This window comes from Scleropages formosus, chromosome 1 (assembly GCF_900964775.1).
Source record: "Scleropages formosus chromosome 1, fSclFor1.1, whole genome shotgun sequence".
NCBI lineage: Eukaryota > Metazoa > Chordata > Actinopteri > Osteoglossiformes > Osteoglossidae > Scleropages > Scleropages formosus.
In genome coordinates this window covers 13,276,493-13,292,904 of record NC_041806.1, presented here as the reverse complement: position 1 = coordinate 13,292,904, position 16,412 = coordinate 13,276,493, and the positions used below count along the sequence as shown (strand labels likewise).

The following is a 16,412-nucleotide window of genomic DNA, read 5'->3' as shown; positions in this document are numbered from 1 at the left end:
AAGAGAGTAACATAGCAGCCCAGTCACCTATACCTACACAAGCAATAGCACAAACCCCACCTGCCAACATTTCCAAAACTGAACCCAGCTCATTAACAGCCCACTTAGGAAAATTAGGCCTTACACCCCAGTAATATATTGTCTCAGCTCACTCTCATGCTAGGACTAGACCCCTCCCAAAAGAACAACACAATACTGTCCCCCAATACACACAGAACCCATACTCACAAACACTGAGAGCTGACAGCATGATTACCCTAAAAGATCTTTGCGTTTACAGAAAAGAGAATTCAAAATTCATTGGGGTCAGACAAGGAACCATTTATCAGTCGCTTCTGGAAGCTGACTGAAGGAGGGGTAATAAAGAACCACAGTGAGACTGAAATCTGAGGAGTTAAACGGTTTATCAAATCGGGCTAGTTTGAGAACATGTTAATCAACAAGGTTGATATGACATTCCAGGAGCTGAAAGTCTCATCTGGGTGAGAAGAGTAGCACTGAGCACTGAGTAAGAAGTTGTGGATAATGAGAGACCTGCCTGACAAGTTTCTCCAAAGTTTACATTTACATTTATTTATTCAGCAGACATGTTTCTCCAAAGTGACTATGTAGTGTTATCAGCCCAGACACTTTATTCACCAAGGTGACTTACACTGCTAGATACACTACTTACAATGGGTCACTCATCCATACATCAGTGAAACACACTCGCTCTGTGTCACTCACACACTATGGGTGAACCTGAACAGTATGTCTTTGGACTTTGGTAGGAAACCGGAGCATCCAGAGGAAACCCACGCAGACACGGGGAGAACATGCAGACTCCACACATAGTGGGCAGCTGAACCCACGTCCTCTCATACCACCCAGGCACTGTGAGACAGCAGTGCTACTCACTGTGCCTCCGTGCCACAAGTGACTTTTTGCTGTGTGGTTTGTGCAGTAAAATACTAAAACTGATTTACCTATTAGTAGAGCAGGGCCATTCTTACTGTATCAATTCAGGGTACCTTGTTTAAGGTTAGTGCAGCAGGCTTCAAACCCAGTTCAAAGTAGAGTGAAAGCTCTAATCACCATCTTCCCTGCTGTGTCTACACTGTTTTACTACAGGATTCGGTAAGATTCCAACTTGCAACCTCCAGCCAGTGCTTTCATCCTCCAGGGCCAGCTTAATGGCTAACAGAGATATCAGCTCTTCCCTCTTTGCTCCGTGGAAGAAGACTCTAGGAATGACTAAATCCACACTACGTCCTTGAAGCTACATATGCAAATTGTATTTCAATGGAAATTGCATGCTGTTGCCAGAATATATCTCTTTACAGATACAGCTGAACAGCATGGACATGTTCTGAGGATTTGCTTCATTTGCAATTTCTTTTTTCAATATACCATAGGCTATACATTGAAATTATGTGGGTGTGATGCCGGCGCATTAGATAACTGGAAAGTGGACCTAGATGTGGGATTGTTTATTTGTTGTTGAAAGTTTCAAGTTTATTGTCATAGATACAGTACCATGTACATGTATCATGAAATTCTTCCTGAATGCTTCTCCACAGACCATGGACAAGGACAGAGACAATAGAAATACTGCACAAACAAAACAGTGACAATGACAGTGAGTAGTGCAACAGCAACAGCAATAAATAATGGTAACAGTAGTAACAATAATACCAGTTGATAGCCAGAGAACTCAGAACGAGAGCATGAGAATGCTTAAAGTCACAGTGTAATTCACCAATGTGCTTGGGTGTAAATCTCATGGTCAGGTAGGCAAAGGTTCAGATCCGAGGGGTGAACGCAGTAGCAAGGGTGGTCCAGAGATGTGCTTGAAAGGACAAACAATGGTCGTGGTCGTGGGAGACAGGATACAGCGAAGAGGAAACAGGCAAGGGAAAACAAGGAAGGGAGACATAAGGAACTGAGATGAGGTGACGTGAGTGTTCAGTTAGAGAGTGCAGAGTTGATGCAACTGGGAAGTGGTGCAGTGGTGCGCTTTATACCTGGTTGCTCTAATTACAGCCAGGTGCTTCTGGGTGAGGCACGGGCATGGTCGTGACAGTGGGTTTCTGCATGGAAGGATTATAAAGTATGATCTGATCTTCATCTAAGTTGTGAAAATATAGCTTGATTAAACAAATGATGCAAACAAAATTGTATATTGTATATTTTTATGTCTTTAGTGAAATTTTAAATATTTACAGTCACGCTGGAAAAATGCGGTGACTCTAAGGACACCCCCCATTTGGAACACCTTTAAACAGAGGGCAGGTGGAAATAGGGCAGTCATGGGCTTGTGGGAAACAGTACATGCAGGAGCACAGATGTTAGGGGACCTTTATGTGTATTGCATATCACTAACAGCTGGATGTACTAAGGGGTTTGTTCTACGAATTTTTGTTTTTAGAAACTTGAATTCTAATGACTCAGGCCTCTATTAGCCCTGTCAGGCAGACAGAGCACAAAGAGAACAAGTTCATTACCACTGCTACTTTTCCTAGAAGTGAGCATCCTACAGTGACAACTCAAAAAGCATTTCATTCAGTGTTCAGAAAAGTGACCAAGCCATCTAGGGACAGCTAGTTGAATAGTGATTAGACCTGGTGGCTTGGAGTTGAAGGACTTGGGTTGATATCCTGCCTCCTGCTATAGTGCCCTTGATCAAGATATACTTGACCTTAACTAAAATGATGCTTTATAAATGGGTAGATCACTGCAAATATTAACTTAACACTGTGAGTCACATTGAAGAAAAGTGTCAGTTGAATATATAATGCACTCTAGAGTGACAGCTATGGGTATGGGGATGCACTTGATAATGTTTGTGTTAATGAGGGTGTGATATGAAAATCAATGGATAAGAATGTTGTTCATGTAAGGCTGGAACTCAAGAAACTACTGCTGTCCACAAAACTGCTGCATATCTCATGTTTACTACAGATCCCCTGGATGATCCACAACACAACTGCAGTAGTGTTCTTCATAGATAAGACAAGAGCTAAACATTCTGGCAAAAGTTCACAAGATTACAACTCTAAAACCTCAGTGGTATAGAGCCTAGACAGTGTGCAGTCACTGAGGATAAAATGAATAGCTAGTTTTAGCACATAATTATATAAACATATCAGGGCATTGGTCTGTGATCTGAACCTCAAAATAAGTGGTATCCTCAATTTTGTCACAGTATTACATAAATCCTTTTTTACCTAAAAAATTAACCTGATCATAGTGAAAAACAAAGGCAACAACACACACACTTTGAGAACCACTTATCCCATACAGGGATGCGGGGAACCGGAGCCTACCCGGCAACGCCAAGGCATAAGGCCGGAGGGGGAGGGGACACACTCAGGACGGGACGGGACACCAGTCCATCGCAAGGCACCCCAAGCAGGACTCGAACCCCAGACCCACCGGAAAGCAGGACCCGGTCCAACCCACTGCGCCACCACACCACCATGTCCCTGAGGCAACAACAACAAATTACAATGTTTCTCAGATGTGATCAGTTGCCATTATCCAAGTCCAGTCCCCACTGAGATATGTACCTATGAGCTGTCATTCAGACCTCATTATAATTTTATCTGACAGAAGAAAATTCATCACTTGGATCTTCCAAGTGAAATATGAGAACTATGAGAATAAAACCTCATTTTATTCTCATATTTATCAGAATAAATATGAGAATAAAATGAGAAATATGAGAATAAAATAAAGAGAAATATGGGTATAGATCACAACTGCCAAGTACTACCAAATTATTAAGAATTAGAGATAAATAAGTAAATAAAACTGACACAAAACTTTCAGTGGTATTGTGAATTCATATGAACAGGCTGATTTTCCATTTAGTATAATATTTCCGTCACAACCGTGCCCACACCACAACGAGCAGCACCTGACTCCAATTAAGTACCTGATGGCAATCGAAGTAGTCAGCTATAAAAACCATCCCCAGCTCCTTCTCAGTTGTGGAATCTCTTTGAGACAACTTTCCCTCTTGTGAGCACAGATCTTCCACAGCCTCCTATCTGTCTCCTTGTCCCTCTTCCTGTCTACCATGACATTGACCCTTGCAAAGCCCTCATTGACCACATCCTCAGATTCTCCTCACGAACAACGTCTACGCTTCAGATTCACCATGACTGTCCCTGACTACGAGTACTGCCTTGTTCCAGGAACCTTTGCAACAAACGATCCCGTGATTGAGTCCACACCCGGGCTGCCGGTCTCCTCCGAGTGACAATTTTAATGTATCAAAATTATCTAACTTATATTAACACCCCGAGGGTTAATTTGAACAGCAAAGTCATTTTACAACACACACACACATTTTCAGAACCGCTTGTCCCATAGGGGGTCGCGGGGAACCGGAGCCTACCCAGCAACACAGGGCGTAAGGCCGGAGGGGGAGGGGACACACCCAGGATGGGACGCCAGTCCGCCACAAGGCACATCAAGCAGGACTCGAACCCCAGACCCACCGGAGAGCAGGACCCAGTCCAACCCACTGCGCCACCGCACCCCCTCATTTTACAGCAATACCCCAGAAACATAGCCTATATTATGACCCACAGGCACAATACCCCTACTTGCTTGTTTCCCAGGTCTTGTTCCATAGGTGTTTATGTTCCAGTCTTAAGTGACTGTCCTGTTTATGCCTGCCTTTTGTGCTTTTGTCCTGTTTGACTGTTCTAACCTGGTATTTCATCACACCTGCATATTCAAATCCCACTCATAGAGCCATGGTTCACTTTTTACCTTTGTGAAAATACACTGTGTATCTCTGTCCCATGTTCATCGTTTGACCTGTACACTGTACTTTCCAGTTTGCACTAGGCACTTACAGTATAAATACACTCTGCATCATGCAGTCATACTTTACGTCTTTGTCCAAATGTTATAGCAATATGTCTCTTCTGGACATGACAGACTTTCCTATTGTCAGACAATTAGAACATGTAACCCAGACATGTAATCAACTATATCTACTGCTATCAGAGAGGGATGGCACCTCCTAACTCCGTATTCTAAACTTCTAACTACAAACTCAAAACTCTTAAGTCCAAATTCCTACTACCTCCCCCCCAGGACACACTCATAGTAAAACAGAGAGAGTGAAGCCCCTCAAATGGATAAAAGAACATGGTAAAAGACAGTGAAATCTATAGAAATCAGATACTGAGAAAGGAAAATAAAGCTGTAGAACAGAATAAGAAGGATTTTCACTCTGTTTCAGTCCTCCAGATGATCTAGGAAAGCAGTGGCAGTGCAATTCAGGGCAAATTGAAATCATCCATCCATCCATCCATTTTCTTGCCTGCTTGTTCTTCTAGGGTTGCGGTGGCAATAGTGAAAGCAGATAAGCCTAGCTGTCAGAGGTGGTGTGAGAAGACATGGGTTTGATCCCTGCTCAGTCTGTGTGGAGTTGGTATGTTCTCCCTGTGTCTGTGTGGGTTTCCTCCCACAGTCCAAAGACATGCTGTTCAGGTTCCCCTGTAGTGTGTGAGTGACAGAGTGAGTGTATTCCACTGATGTATGGATGAGTGACCCATTGTAAGTAGTGTATCTAGCAGTATAAGTCACCTTGTTGAATAAGGTATGTGGGCTCATAACACTACAGTGAGTTCATTGGAAATTGCTTTGGAGAAAAGTATCTGCTAAATAAATAAATGTAATGTAAGTTAAAAATGCCATAGAGGAAGAAAAGCTCATAAATTGTGGGTCAGGAGTAGGAAGAACTTTATGCAGATATCTTGACAAATGGACATCTGACTCCCTCCCCAAGTGAATCCTTTCTAGATATTGCATTAATGGTAATATGTTTATAAAGTTGTATTTTGTTCTGGTTAAATATTTGCTGAAACAGATCTTGGAACTGGATGGAAGTGGACAGAGGAAACTCTGGGTTTTAGTGCAACTTCATTTCGTATGTCTCTCCACATGCTGCCCCCTCCACTACAGTGTGTGTGGGGATCTAACAATTTACATTTTACATTTTCTTCAACCAGTTTCCTATTTTAAGCTGCTTGCACTGGTTTTCTCATTAATACAGAACAGTAATTTTACTGTATAAAATTCACAGTATATACCTTAATGAAAGGTACAACAGCAGGTTGTAGGATTCAAAGCCAAATCCTTTAAGTGTTAAGTGACTCTACACACTACTCTGCCTGCTGCTGCATTTGTCTCTGAGGGCCAAAGGACCTCCTATTTTTATTGTGAATAATAAAGTTTAAGAAAAAGTGCAGAGGTCTCACTTAAACAGGGCTGTAAGTCCTATAAACATAACATTTATAATAAGAAGTGATGTGAAAAGGTGATCAGACTTCATTCCACCTTGATGAGGTCTTCCTTCATTCCAACGCTGAAATGTTTTTAGACCTAGAAAGGGCAAAATGGTGTCATTGGTGCCTTTATACACACACAATCACACACTGACATTTACAAGTGAGGCTGTGACACATCATACTGGAATGACTTTCTGCGGTGGCTGATGCACCTGTTCCTCAGTGATGAAGCTGCAAGGCTGAGAAGACTATAGCTGAGGACACTGTGATGAATGTGTATGAGGGTAAACTGTAGTACACTGCAATGTACAATAAAATAAAAAAACACCTTTATTATATGCAATTTACAATTTAATCAGCTTATTTTCACAAAACAATAATATTATAAAAAGAAAAAACAAAAGTAGTATAAAACCATAACCTTTATGATTCATTGGATAATTTAAATACTTTATATTGCCCTGGTTTCAGTTAGCATCCTCTTCGTAGAAAATTTTTTCTGACTGTTATAAGAGTGGAAGAGTACAAAAAATACTGTCCGTAATTTCAACATTTAAACATTCTCTGGTATAAAACAGACTCCACAAGTTATATTTATGATATTATACAATGTGAGTAGCGAAAATAAAATTAGCTATGCTCAGTTTTTTTCTCATTTTGGGTTTATGTTGTGATGGATACTCAGCCACCTTGGCACTTAGCCAGAGAAGTCCCTTCAGCTGAACATCAGCCCCTCCCATGCAGTAACATCATCAGAGAAATGTCTTGGGGGGGCTTGTAGGAGACATAGCCACAGTAACCCGGAGTGCGTGCAGGCCTAATTCTTCACTTTCTTTTTTTGAGACTCAAGTAACTTTGGCAACAGAGCCTTTCAAGTTGAGCCACACCCACTTCTTTCCTTTCTTACAAAGATTAAAACAAAGCGATGCACGGTGGTGTAAAAGGGTATGGGGTTTAAAGGGGTGTACAGTTATGTACATTAGTGAAAAGTGGTGTATAGTTACCAGCTGACGGAGCTAAATGCTTTAAATGAGTGACGAATGACAGGTAGGGGAACATATGAGAAAAGCGGTAAATTCAGCCAATGGGATTCTCAGTGAGGTGTATTGTCTGTTTGAAAAGGAGTTATTAGCTTGTTTTGATCAGGTGTTCACGTATTTTTTGTACGACTCTTCACATGTAAATGGTCTGGCACACAGCACTCACACTGTCTGACAGAAACAACCACGGGTTTGCTGAGATTTTCAGTTTCTGCGACTCCAATGCCCCCTTTTTCCCAGTGAAAGGATGGTTGTGGGTGGAGTAAATGAGTTGGGTGGGAGGGGTGTGTCCTCTTTATAGCGTGATGATGTTGCCATCCTCTTGCATGCCTTTTCCAGGCCTGTAGGTGGGGCTGTTATGAGGAGTTGTGCTTCGGGGGAGAGGCTGCAGTCCCAATGACAAGGGCGGTGACGTCTCCCTGAGGAGAGCGCTGCCATTGACAAAAGGCTGCAGAGGCAGGCGAGGCAATAGAGTGTTATTCTCTATGATGATGTCGCTATCCTCTTCATCGCTCTCACCTTCTGCAGCATTGCTATTGCCCTGGTGCAGAGAGGCAGGGTTAGCGGCAGAGTCATGACAGGCACGGGAGTCGACACTGTCTGCTGAGGCCTTGCTGCCACGCACCACATTGTTGCGCTGGTTGGCTGGCTTCACGGTGATCACTAGGTTACGGCTGTTAGCCACCATCATGTCAGTGACCTGGTCCAGTGACTTGCCAGCCACATCGATGTCATTCACCTCCAGGATCTCGTCATTGAGGCCTAGCAGCCCCGTGCTCTCAGCCAGGCCACCACGCACCACGCGTGAGATGAAGATTCCCGGCACCTTCTCAACACCCTGTGGCGTGACACGTACGCTCAGCCCGTCACGGATGTAGAACCCCAGTGGGCGGCCAGAGCCGTGTTTGTGCAGCCGCACGCGCCGGAGAGTCACGGGCAGGATGTCCACATCAATAATAGATGACACTGGCCGGAAGTCCTTGGGAGGGCCAATGAGCATAGGGGGGTGGGGCTTCGCTGTCATCTGCCGCTGACCCTTCTTCTTCCTTTGCGGGAGGTCGATGCTGAAGACAGAGTCCATGACATCTGGGGACACAGAGGAGCCAAAGGGTTCTCAAAGCCTAGAGACAAACTGTCCCTGGACTTTAACTGTCCACCTTCTCACTGGCTGGAAAATGCTGCTTCATCTGATACCCTTCTGGGATTGTTTCTTTCCTTAGCCAGTGGGGGCAGACACTTCTGCTGAAGCGCAAATCCATACAAGATGGTATATACTAAGAAAGCCCCACAGACTCACCCTAAACCAATATCATAACCATAATTAATACATATTTTGTTCTGCTCCCAACTGGACCAGACATCTGCTTGTGCCTCTTTTGTTTGTTATGCTAATGTGATACATCTATGTGTTAATTAGACAGACATTCCTCAGTGTTGTCACTTTATAGGTTTGGTCAAAATCTCAGATGCAGACATAATTAAATTCGTAAGACTTTTAAATTAACATTTATATTAACTTTGAGCTTTGTTAAAACTGAAACTAACTTGCAATGACTGAAAATAAGAAAGCATCATCTCCATAAACTCATGGTGGGGGCCAGTTGTTTGATCGCACTGATCCCATAAACATTTACAATGTTTCTCATCTGATATTGATCACTGACACTCAGGAACAGCAAACAGGAACTGTAAACACCACGGAGGAAAGCGGAATTAAAGTGGTCCCACATTCCTGCTCTGTTTTAGTGCTCTTTAGTGCCATCTATGGGACTGGGGGGAAATTTTAGAAAATAGTGGTTAAAGTGAAATAACTGTCTGTTATACCATGAAACTAAGAATGTGCACAAAAATGTATTTATACCATGAAACTAAGAATATGCACAAAAATGTATGTTTATGTATTCATGTATCCTTATTTTCACAGAACGAAATTTTTCAAGGAAAGAGTTTCTCCCTTCACAGGACCTTCCTCTCAGTCTATATTTCTTAGCCTCAGAGCCATTAAATTAGTTTTTTAGCCCTCAAGGTTTGCTGGAAATATGCACCTGAGGTATCCCTATATTTGGTGCGGTGGCACAGTGGGTTGGGCCAGGTCCTGCTCTCCATTGGGTCTGGGGTTCAAGTCCTGCTTGGGGTGCCTTGCGACAGACTGGCGTCCCGTCCTGGGTGTGTCCCCTCCCCCTCCAGCCTTACGCCCTGAGTTGCCGGGTTAGGCTCTGGTTCCCCGTGACCCCGTATGGGACAAGTGGTTCAGAAAATGTGTGTGTGTGTGTGTGTGTGTGTGTGTGTATGCATCCCTATATTCATCTCCATAGATAGTTTCACTGGGCATCACTGGGGCCCACAGTGAGAGGTCACTCATATTAGCTGTGTTATTCAAAGGCAGCATTTTGTTCTGATTCAGCAGGACTATGACCCCCTCAAATATCCTTTACACTCTCTCTCTGAGACACAGAGACACACGGAACCAGCCACTTTATCCATGGCACCTGTTTAAACAACACGCAACAAACTTGGATCCTACAGGACTTCCTCAGCCCACATGCCCCCGACTCTCGAAGGAGATGTCCAGAAGCACCCAGAAGGTGAATTCCATTGCAGTCTTTAAAAAGAAAGTCTAGAAGAGCAACATGGCTAGTCTAACAAGGAACACAAATAAAGAGAAGAATTGCGCAGCAGGTTTGGTTGGTTCATACCAAATGCTGCAGGGACGGATTCCAGCGGAGGAATGCTAATAACACCATAAAGGCTGCAGTGTTACTTCATCTGTTCTCTAATAATACCAGTCTGATTGCAAAACAAGCAAGCACTTTTTTAGGACTTTACATCTTAGTGTGAACAATCACACACTGTTTTCTCACAGGGGTCAACAAGTGCCAGACAATTTCACAAACATATACAAAAAAGAAGGGATTTAAAGAATGAAATGGTCTTGAGAGCACAGGCTGACGTTGCTGTAATGCAACAATTCAGAATATATGTCTGAGCTAATTGAGTGTGGTGTGACAAGGGGCAGAACAGTGAGTAGCATGAGAAAGGAACAATCGCAAACACCTGTAAACTAGCCTCAGCACAGCTGGAGGATACAGGACAGAGAGCACAGCAGGAGCAGAGTTGGACTCCATGTATCCAACCTGGAAAAAACAATCATGGTACATAAAACTGCCTCAGCCAGTCAACATAAAGCACTGCATCCACCAATCAGCAAAAAGCAAATCCACAAAGTCACAGTGAATCAGGTGTGCAAAGTGGTATTTTTCTTCTTCTTATTTTTCTTCTTCTTCTTATTATTATTATCATCATCATCATCTGGTCTCTCAGCTGTCCTACAATGCTCTCACTTGTCCTGGAGCCCCAGGCTTATTCACAATGCCTTCTTCAACCCCCAGCCCTGACCCCTTGGCCCTATGGGGTCCTACCTTTCCTTTGCAGGATGACTCTGAGCAGAGGCCTGGCCGCAGACAGAGCTTTGTGGAAGTTCTCATCATTGTTGATGGGCAGCAAGTCCCCGTGGGCATCCACATATTCAAGGAAGACCTCTAAACCTGGAATCCTGTGGATGGAGCGTAGCAGCTGGTAGAAGTCTTGGAAGCAGCCGGTGCTGGACAGCAGGAGGCTGAAGCGTCGGTACTCTGCATCAAACTGGCACATAGATAAGCATTTTAGTGACTCCCCTTCATGTGGCTGGATTGACAGGTGAACCTATTTCATAATAACAACAGGTCTTAACCTGTCTGAGGTCATGTCCTTTGCCACATTACCACCAGTGCACATAGGGGTTTGTTAGGGTATCAGGATATGTCACAGCTAAGGAAATTTTCACAGAGGCACAGAGAAATGATCTGGAGTTCATCCCAGTTCACCCATCGGGATCCCACTTGGACTGCATGTGCTCCCCCGTGTGGACCCCATCTTTAACCCACGTGGACAAATTGGGGCAGCAAGTGAAAACAGGAGAGTAGTTGTCTGAACCCACAAGGCCACATAACTTATTTATTTATTTAGGAGACATTTTTGTCCGAAGCAAATTCCAATGAACTCTATGTAGTGTTATCAGCCCACACACTTTATTCACCAAGGTGACTTACACTGCTAGATACACTACAGTACTGACAAAGGGTCACTCATCCATACATCAGTAGAACACACTCTCTCTGTCACTCACACACTATGAGTGAACCTGAACAGCATGTCATGGAAACTGGAGCACCCAGAAGGAAACCCGCACAGACACGAGGAGGACATGCAACATGCATTGAACCCATGTCCTCTCACGCCACCCAGGCACTGTGAGACAGCAGCGCTACTTGCTGTGCCACCACACAACCCGCACAAATGCTGGCTGGTTTATATCTGTGTGTAAAATAAAATCTGATTTTTCATCAGTTGTTCTGATTTTTTCTGCACTTTCACACAGAGATTCTGTAGCTGCTTTATCCAAAGTGGAGAAGAGGCTCTGAGGTCAGAAACAGCTCCTGGACATATGGACACAGTTAACAGGGTTTAAGACAAGTTTAAATTAAAAAAATATGAAGTAGTTCTTTATATCATGTATTATTCATAATCTGACTCCCTTGTTCAAGTTCTGTACTTGTTGTTCAAGCTTCACACTCATTTACTCATTTCCACAATAGGATCAATTTTTGAGGTGCCATCAGGGTAAATTTCTTGATCGAGGATACTGCAGCACCGGGAGGTTCGAAACCAACACCTTTCCGAAAGGCTTTCGTTCGGTGACAGTCCAATCACAGCACCCCCTAGCCTAGGCTCAAGAGTTTATAGACTCCAACATGAATACTGCAGTTACTAATTCCGTCATTGATTAAATAAAAATCATGTCGCAGTCACAGTCAATAGAACACAATCAAATGAATCGAAAATGACAACTCTGATGGATTTACTTATTATTAAATAAGATGTAACTAAAACTCACCTATTTTTGTTCACGGATCAAGCTAGTAGGTCCACCCGGCCGCGCGCTCACCTAAGCATTCACTCAGAATCGCCGAGAGTGCGCTCGGTGCGCTGTTCACGGTTCACCGCCATAACAGTAACTCACTTTGCTCTTGATCGCCACGCGGTCCCTCGAGCTCCTTTGCTGTCGCGACATGTCGACCGGAGGTCCGTATTCGCTCTGGTGGGGTACACGCGCACCTGGCACGAACGGGAGCCCCCAGGTGGTGAATGTGTGCCCCTCTCGCGCTCGCGAGCATCAGCGCCGAACTGTCCCAGTTTGGGAAACGGAATCCTCTGATAACACCCTCTTCCCCCGAGGGGCGGGCGGGCGCCCAGGCGGGCGCGCCCCCCTTACTTCGAAAAGAACAATGACGTCAGGCAATCTTTCCCTGGAGGACTGGGGCGACTGGTAGCGTCACATGGACGCCACAAATCGTGTTGCCTTAGGAACAAGGTGGGTTCTGACCTGCTTGACCCTCCTGTGACAGGGTGTTTTAGAGCACACAGGTGAGCACAAGAGCCCAGAGACCTGACCTCTCTATCATCAATCATCTCGGAATTCCATCACTGCAGTTCTGTATCTGACAGTGCAACAAAGTGTCTGTGTGGTTGTGAGGTCCATACCGGTACTGTCCTCCAAACCGGTGGGAGGGTACCAGTCTAAAAAGTACAGCTGTACCACAATTCATTTCATACACAGAAGTAGACAATAAAGGGTAATAAAGGCCGCTGTGGAACTGTCACCTTTGACAAATATTTTACATCAGACTTCTTATCACCTGGCTGCTTTTGCTCTCATGTTTCTGCCGCTTTATTTGCATGTGGTCCATGTGGGTGGAGCCCAGGTGCTCGGTCTCCTGACGCTGCAACATTCCTGCACACTTTAGGCAGGTCGAGCAGGTCGGACTGCTCAAGGGGAGGTCTCCTTGCTTTCCTCTTATACCAGGGGTTCTTAGTCATTTTTATGCCACGGACCCCTTTGAAAGTCGGGTGAAACCTATGGACCCCTTCTCAGAATAATGTATTTAAATGCATAAAATAAAAGAGACAGGGTTACAAAGGAAACCAAATATACTGAAATACAGTTATCAAAATATTAAAATTGCCTACATTCATAACTGATGGCAATGCAACATTTTAGTTAGAGTTTAGTTACAATTTTTTTCCCATCCAAGGTTTCAGAGCCTTTAAAATCTATCCACATGCACCCAAAGGGTCTCTGGGGCCCAAGTTAAAAATCCCTGCTCTACACACAGTTGCACTCTACTTCTCTGTCTCTGAACACGGCAGCTCTGGGAGCGACCCAGTATGGAGGTTCGATCCCAAACCCTTCTGGCTTTTACTTCTACAGTCTGTGCTTCTGTTTTTATGGAACCTCTCAGTGCCGCATTATTCCACTGTGATCCTGGTTTCTGTCACACACCTGCCCTCAGTTACACACCTGTTCTGTTCCATAGGAAATGATCCAACCACATTTCTAGTTTGGCAGAACAATGACACATGGTGGTACATGATGGTGGTACAATCAGCCCAGGAAGATGACAGAGACAGAGATGAACTGAGAACCACCTCAACACCTGGATTCACACTGACCACCTGGGTCACCTTGAGGCTCCGGTTGCTATGCATGACGTTGCAGGTTGTGACATAACCTGGCATGCGGTTTGTGCTGTGCGCAGGGGAGGCATGCTGCTAGACCAGCCACGCAGCCCTGGGGCTCACCTGGCAGGGAGGCCCATCATTGCAGTGGTTGAAGCCCACAGCATTCCTCCCATACCTGTTCTGCAGGGAAACGCCTCCACCTGGCACAGCATCCAACCCTGGGCAGAGTGATTGCCACGGCAATAGGCTCCCTGACAATCTGTTTGTATGGTGCCCTCAAGCCTGGTCATATATCAGAACAAAGGAACCAGAGGAGGGGGGCAACCAAAAGATTGTAAGTTCACATCAAAAGACAGCTCTGCAGAGTTTCTGTATAAGTGGTTAATAGTAATATTAATTCTGTTTGGCACTCACCCCCCCAGCACCATTCACTACTTGTGCAGTTTGAGGCCCCTTCTGTTTTACACTCCATCCTACAGGTGTTTCATTAATACTTTGTGGCTCCAGTACAGGATCAGTTTACTGCCTGAAGACCTGCTGTTTTGTTTGCTGAGTGGCAGAAGCACAACTCAGCAAAATGCAGAGCTCACCAGCAATTCAGTTCCATGACATTTACATTTACATTTATTCATTTAGCAGAAGCTTTTATCCAAAGCGACATACATCTCAGCAAAAGTACAATTTATGCATTACATTAGGAGAAAGAGACATAGCTAACACACACACGCACACACACACACACACATCGTCTGAACCGCTTATCCCATACACGGTCGAGGGGAGCCGGAGCCTAACCCGGCAACACAGGGCGTAAGGCTGGAGGGGGTGGGGACATAGCGAGGACGGAACGCCAGTCTATCGCAAGGCACCCCAAGTGGGACGTGAACCCCAGACCCACCAGAGAGCAGGACCAGGTCCAACCCACTGCACCACCGCACCCCCCAAGAGACATAGCTGCAGACATTAAAGTACGGTGACACAGGCGGTACGGTTGCACAGCAAGTAGCACTGCTGTCTCACAGTGTCTCTGTTGTGCAGAAGGACATGGGATCAATCCCCACTCAGTCTGTATGGAGTTTGCATGTTCTCCCTGTGTCTGTGTGGGTTTCCTCTGGGTGCTCTGGTTTCCTCCCACAGTCCAAAGACATGCTTTTCAGGTTCACCCCTAGTGTGTGAGTGACAGAGAGTGTGTGTTTCACTGATGTATGGATGAGTAACCCATTATAAGTAGTGTATTTAGCAGTGTCACCTTGGGGAATAAGGTATGTGGGCTGAGAACACTACACAGATTTCATTGGAAGTTGCTTTGGAGAAAAGCGTCTGCTAAATAAATGTAAAAAATGACACCAGAGAGAGTTCATCTCAGGTGGGTTTTCTGAAACCGGAGGCATATGACTTACAGGTGCTGTATGGTCTCACCATACGTGTTCATCCTCTCTGTGCTGATGATGCTGTCATCCCCTGTGAGTCTGCGGTGCTTCAGTCGAACTCTGAGCTTCTGCCTTTTCTGTCTGCTTTCTATCTTCCTTGTCCTGAACTGCAGAAAAAGACACTTTCCTGTGACAAGCGTACATGTTCGAACCTGGGGTAAACAGGAGTCATCGCTGACTACACATGTTCACTGATCCTTGGTTGCTGAAACACTTGCACTGACTAGTGGAATCAGAGATAAGCGATTATGAGCATTTATGATAGATTATAAATGATTTTGAATGGTTATGAACACTTATGAACACTTATGAACGATTATGAGCAGTTACAAACAGTTGACATGTTATGAATGGCCATGAGTGATTATAAACTGCTATGAACATTTATGAAAGGTTATGAATGGTTATGAGCAGTTGTGAACAATTATGAATGGTCATATAGCCCCTGAGTGGGGGCAGTGAGAGTTGCTGCCTGCTGGGTGTGTTTTTAAGAAATAAATAATAAATAATAAAATTAAATAATTAAAAAATAAATAACATTAAAACAGAATTTTGACTCTGCCATGGCTACATTTATCCCTTTCTTCATTCTTCACCCCATTCTGCCCTCATTTCTTTCATGTTGCATGTTGGTTTGTAAAAGTCATGAATGCAGTAGTAAATGCAACCTCCCCCCACAATGTTGTATGTTATCACAAGGAAAGTTTATGAGGGTATTTTCCAAAAACACATGAGACGTCCCCCATTGTGCTCTGACTCCCAGCAACATGGGCAATCTCTACATCACCAATGTGGCCGGGGCCCTGCTGGTCAGTGGTTGTACAAACCTGAGTCTTTGACAAGTCCCAAACTGCCAGCAAGTGACCCAGTTTGGTCAGTGGTCTGACTGGTAGTTGGGGCAACACTTCTTATTTCTGCAAAGACAGTGATTTGGTCAAGTTAACCAAGCTGCTTAAGCATTTTTGCCCCGTGGGAAAAGTGATCACTTCAGTACTCCCACCTTGAGACATGAACAAACAGCCTTCAGGTGCTGAGTCTGAGCTCAACAGGGAATGAACGCTCAAGAGCATAAAGAAAGGGTTTCTCTACTGACC

At 44.5% G+C, this 16,412-nt stretch overlaps 1 protein-coding gene across 1 annotated transcript; it reads right to left on the bottom strand.

Moving 5' to 3' along the window:
• Positions 1–6,754: 6,754 nt before the first annotated feature.
• On the bottom strand, positions 6,755–12,651 carry LOC108933955 (partitioning defective 6 homolog alpha-like). Its single transcript, XM_018751393.2, has 3 exons — positions 12,390–12,651; positions 10,750–10,972; positions 6,755–8,416 (listed from the first exon to the last, which is right to left on the bottom strand). The coding sequence occupies exons 1-3, from the start codon at positions 12,438–12,440 to the stop codon at positions 7,626–7,628; spliced, it is 1,065 nt and encodes a 354-aa protein (XP_018606909.1). The 5' UTR covers positions 12,441–12,651; the 3' UTR covers positions 6,755–7,625.
• Positions 12,652–16,412: the final 3,761 nt, after the last annotated feature.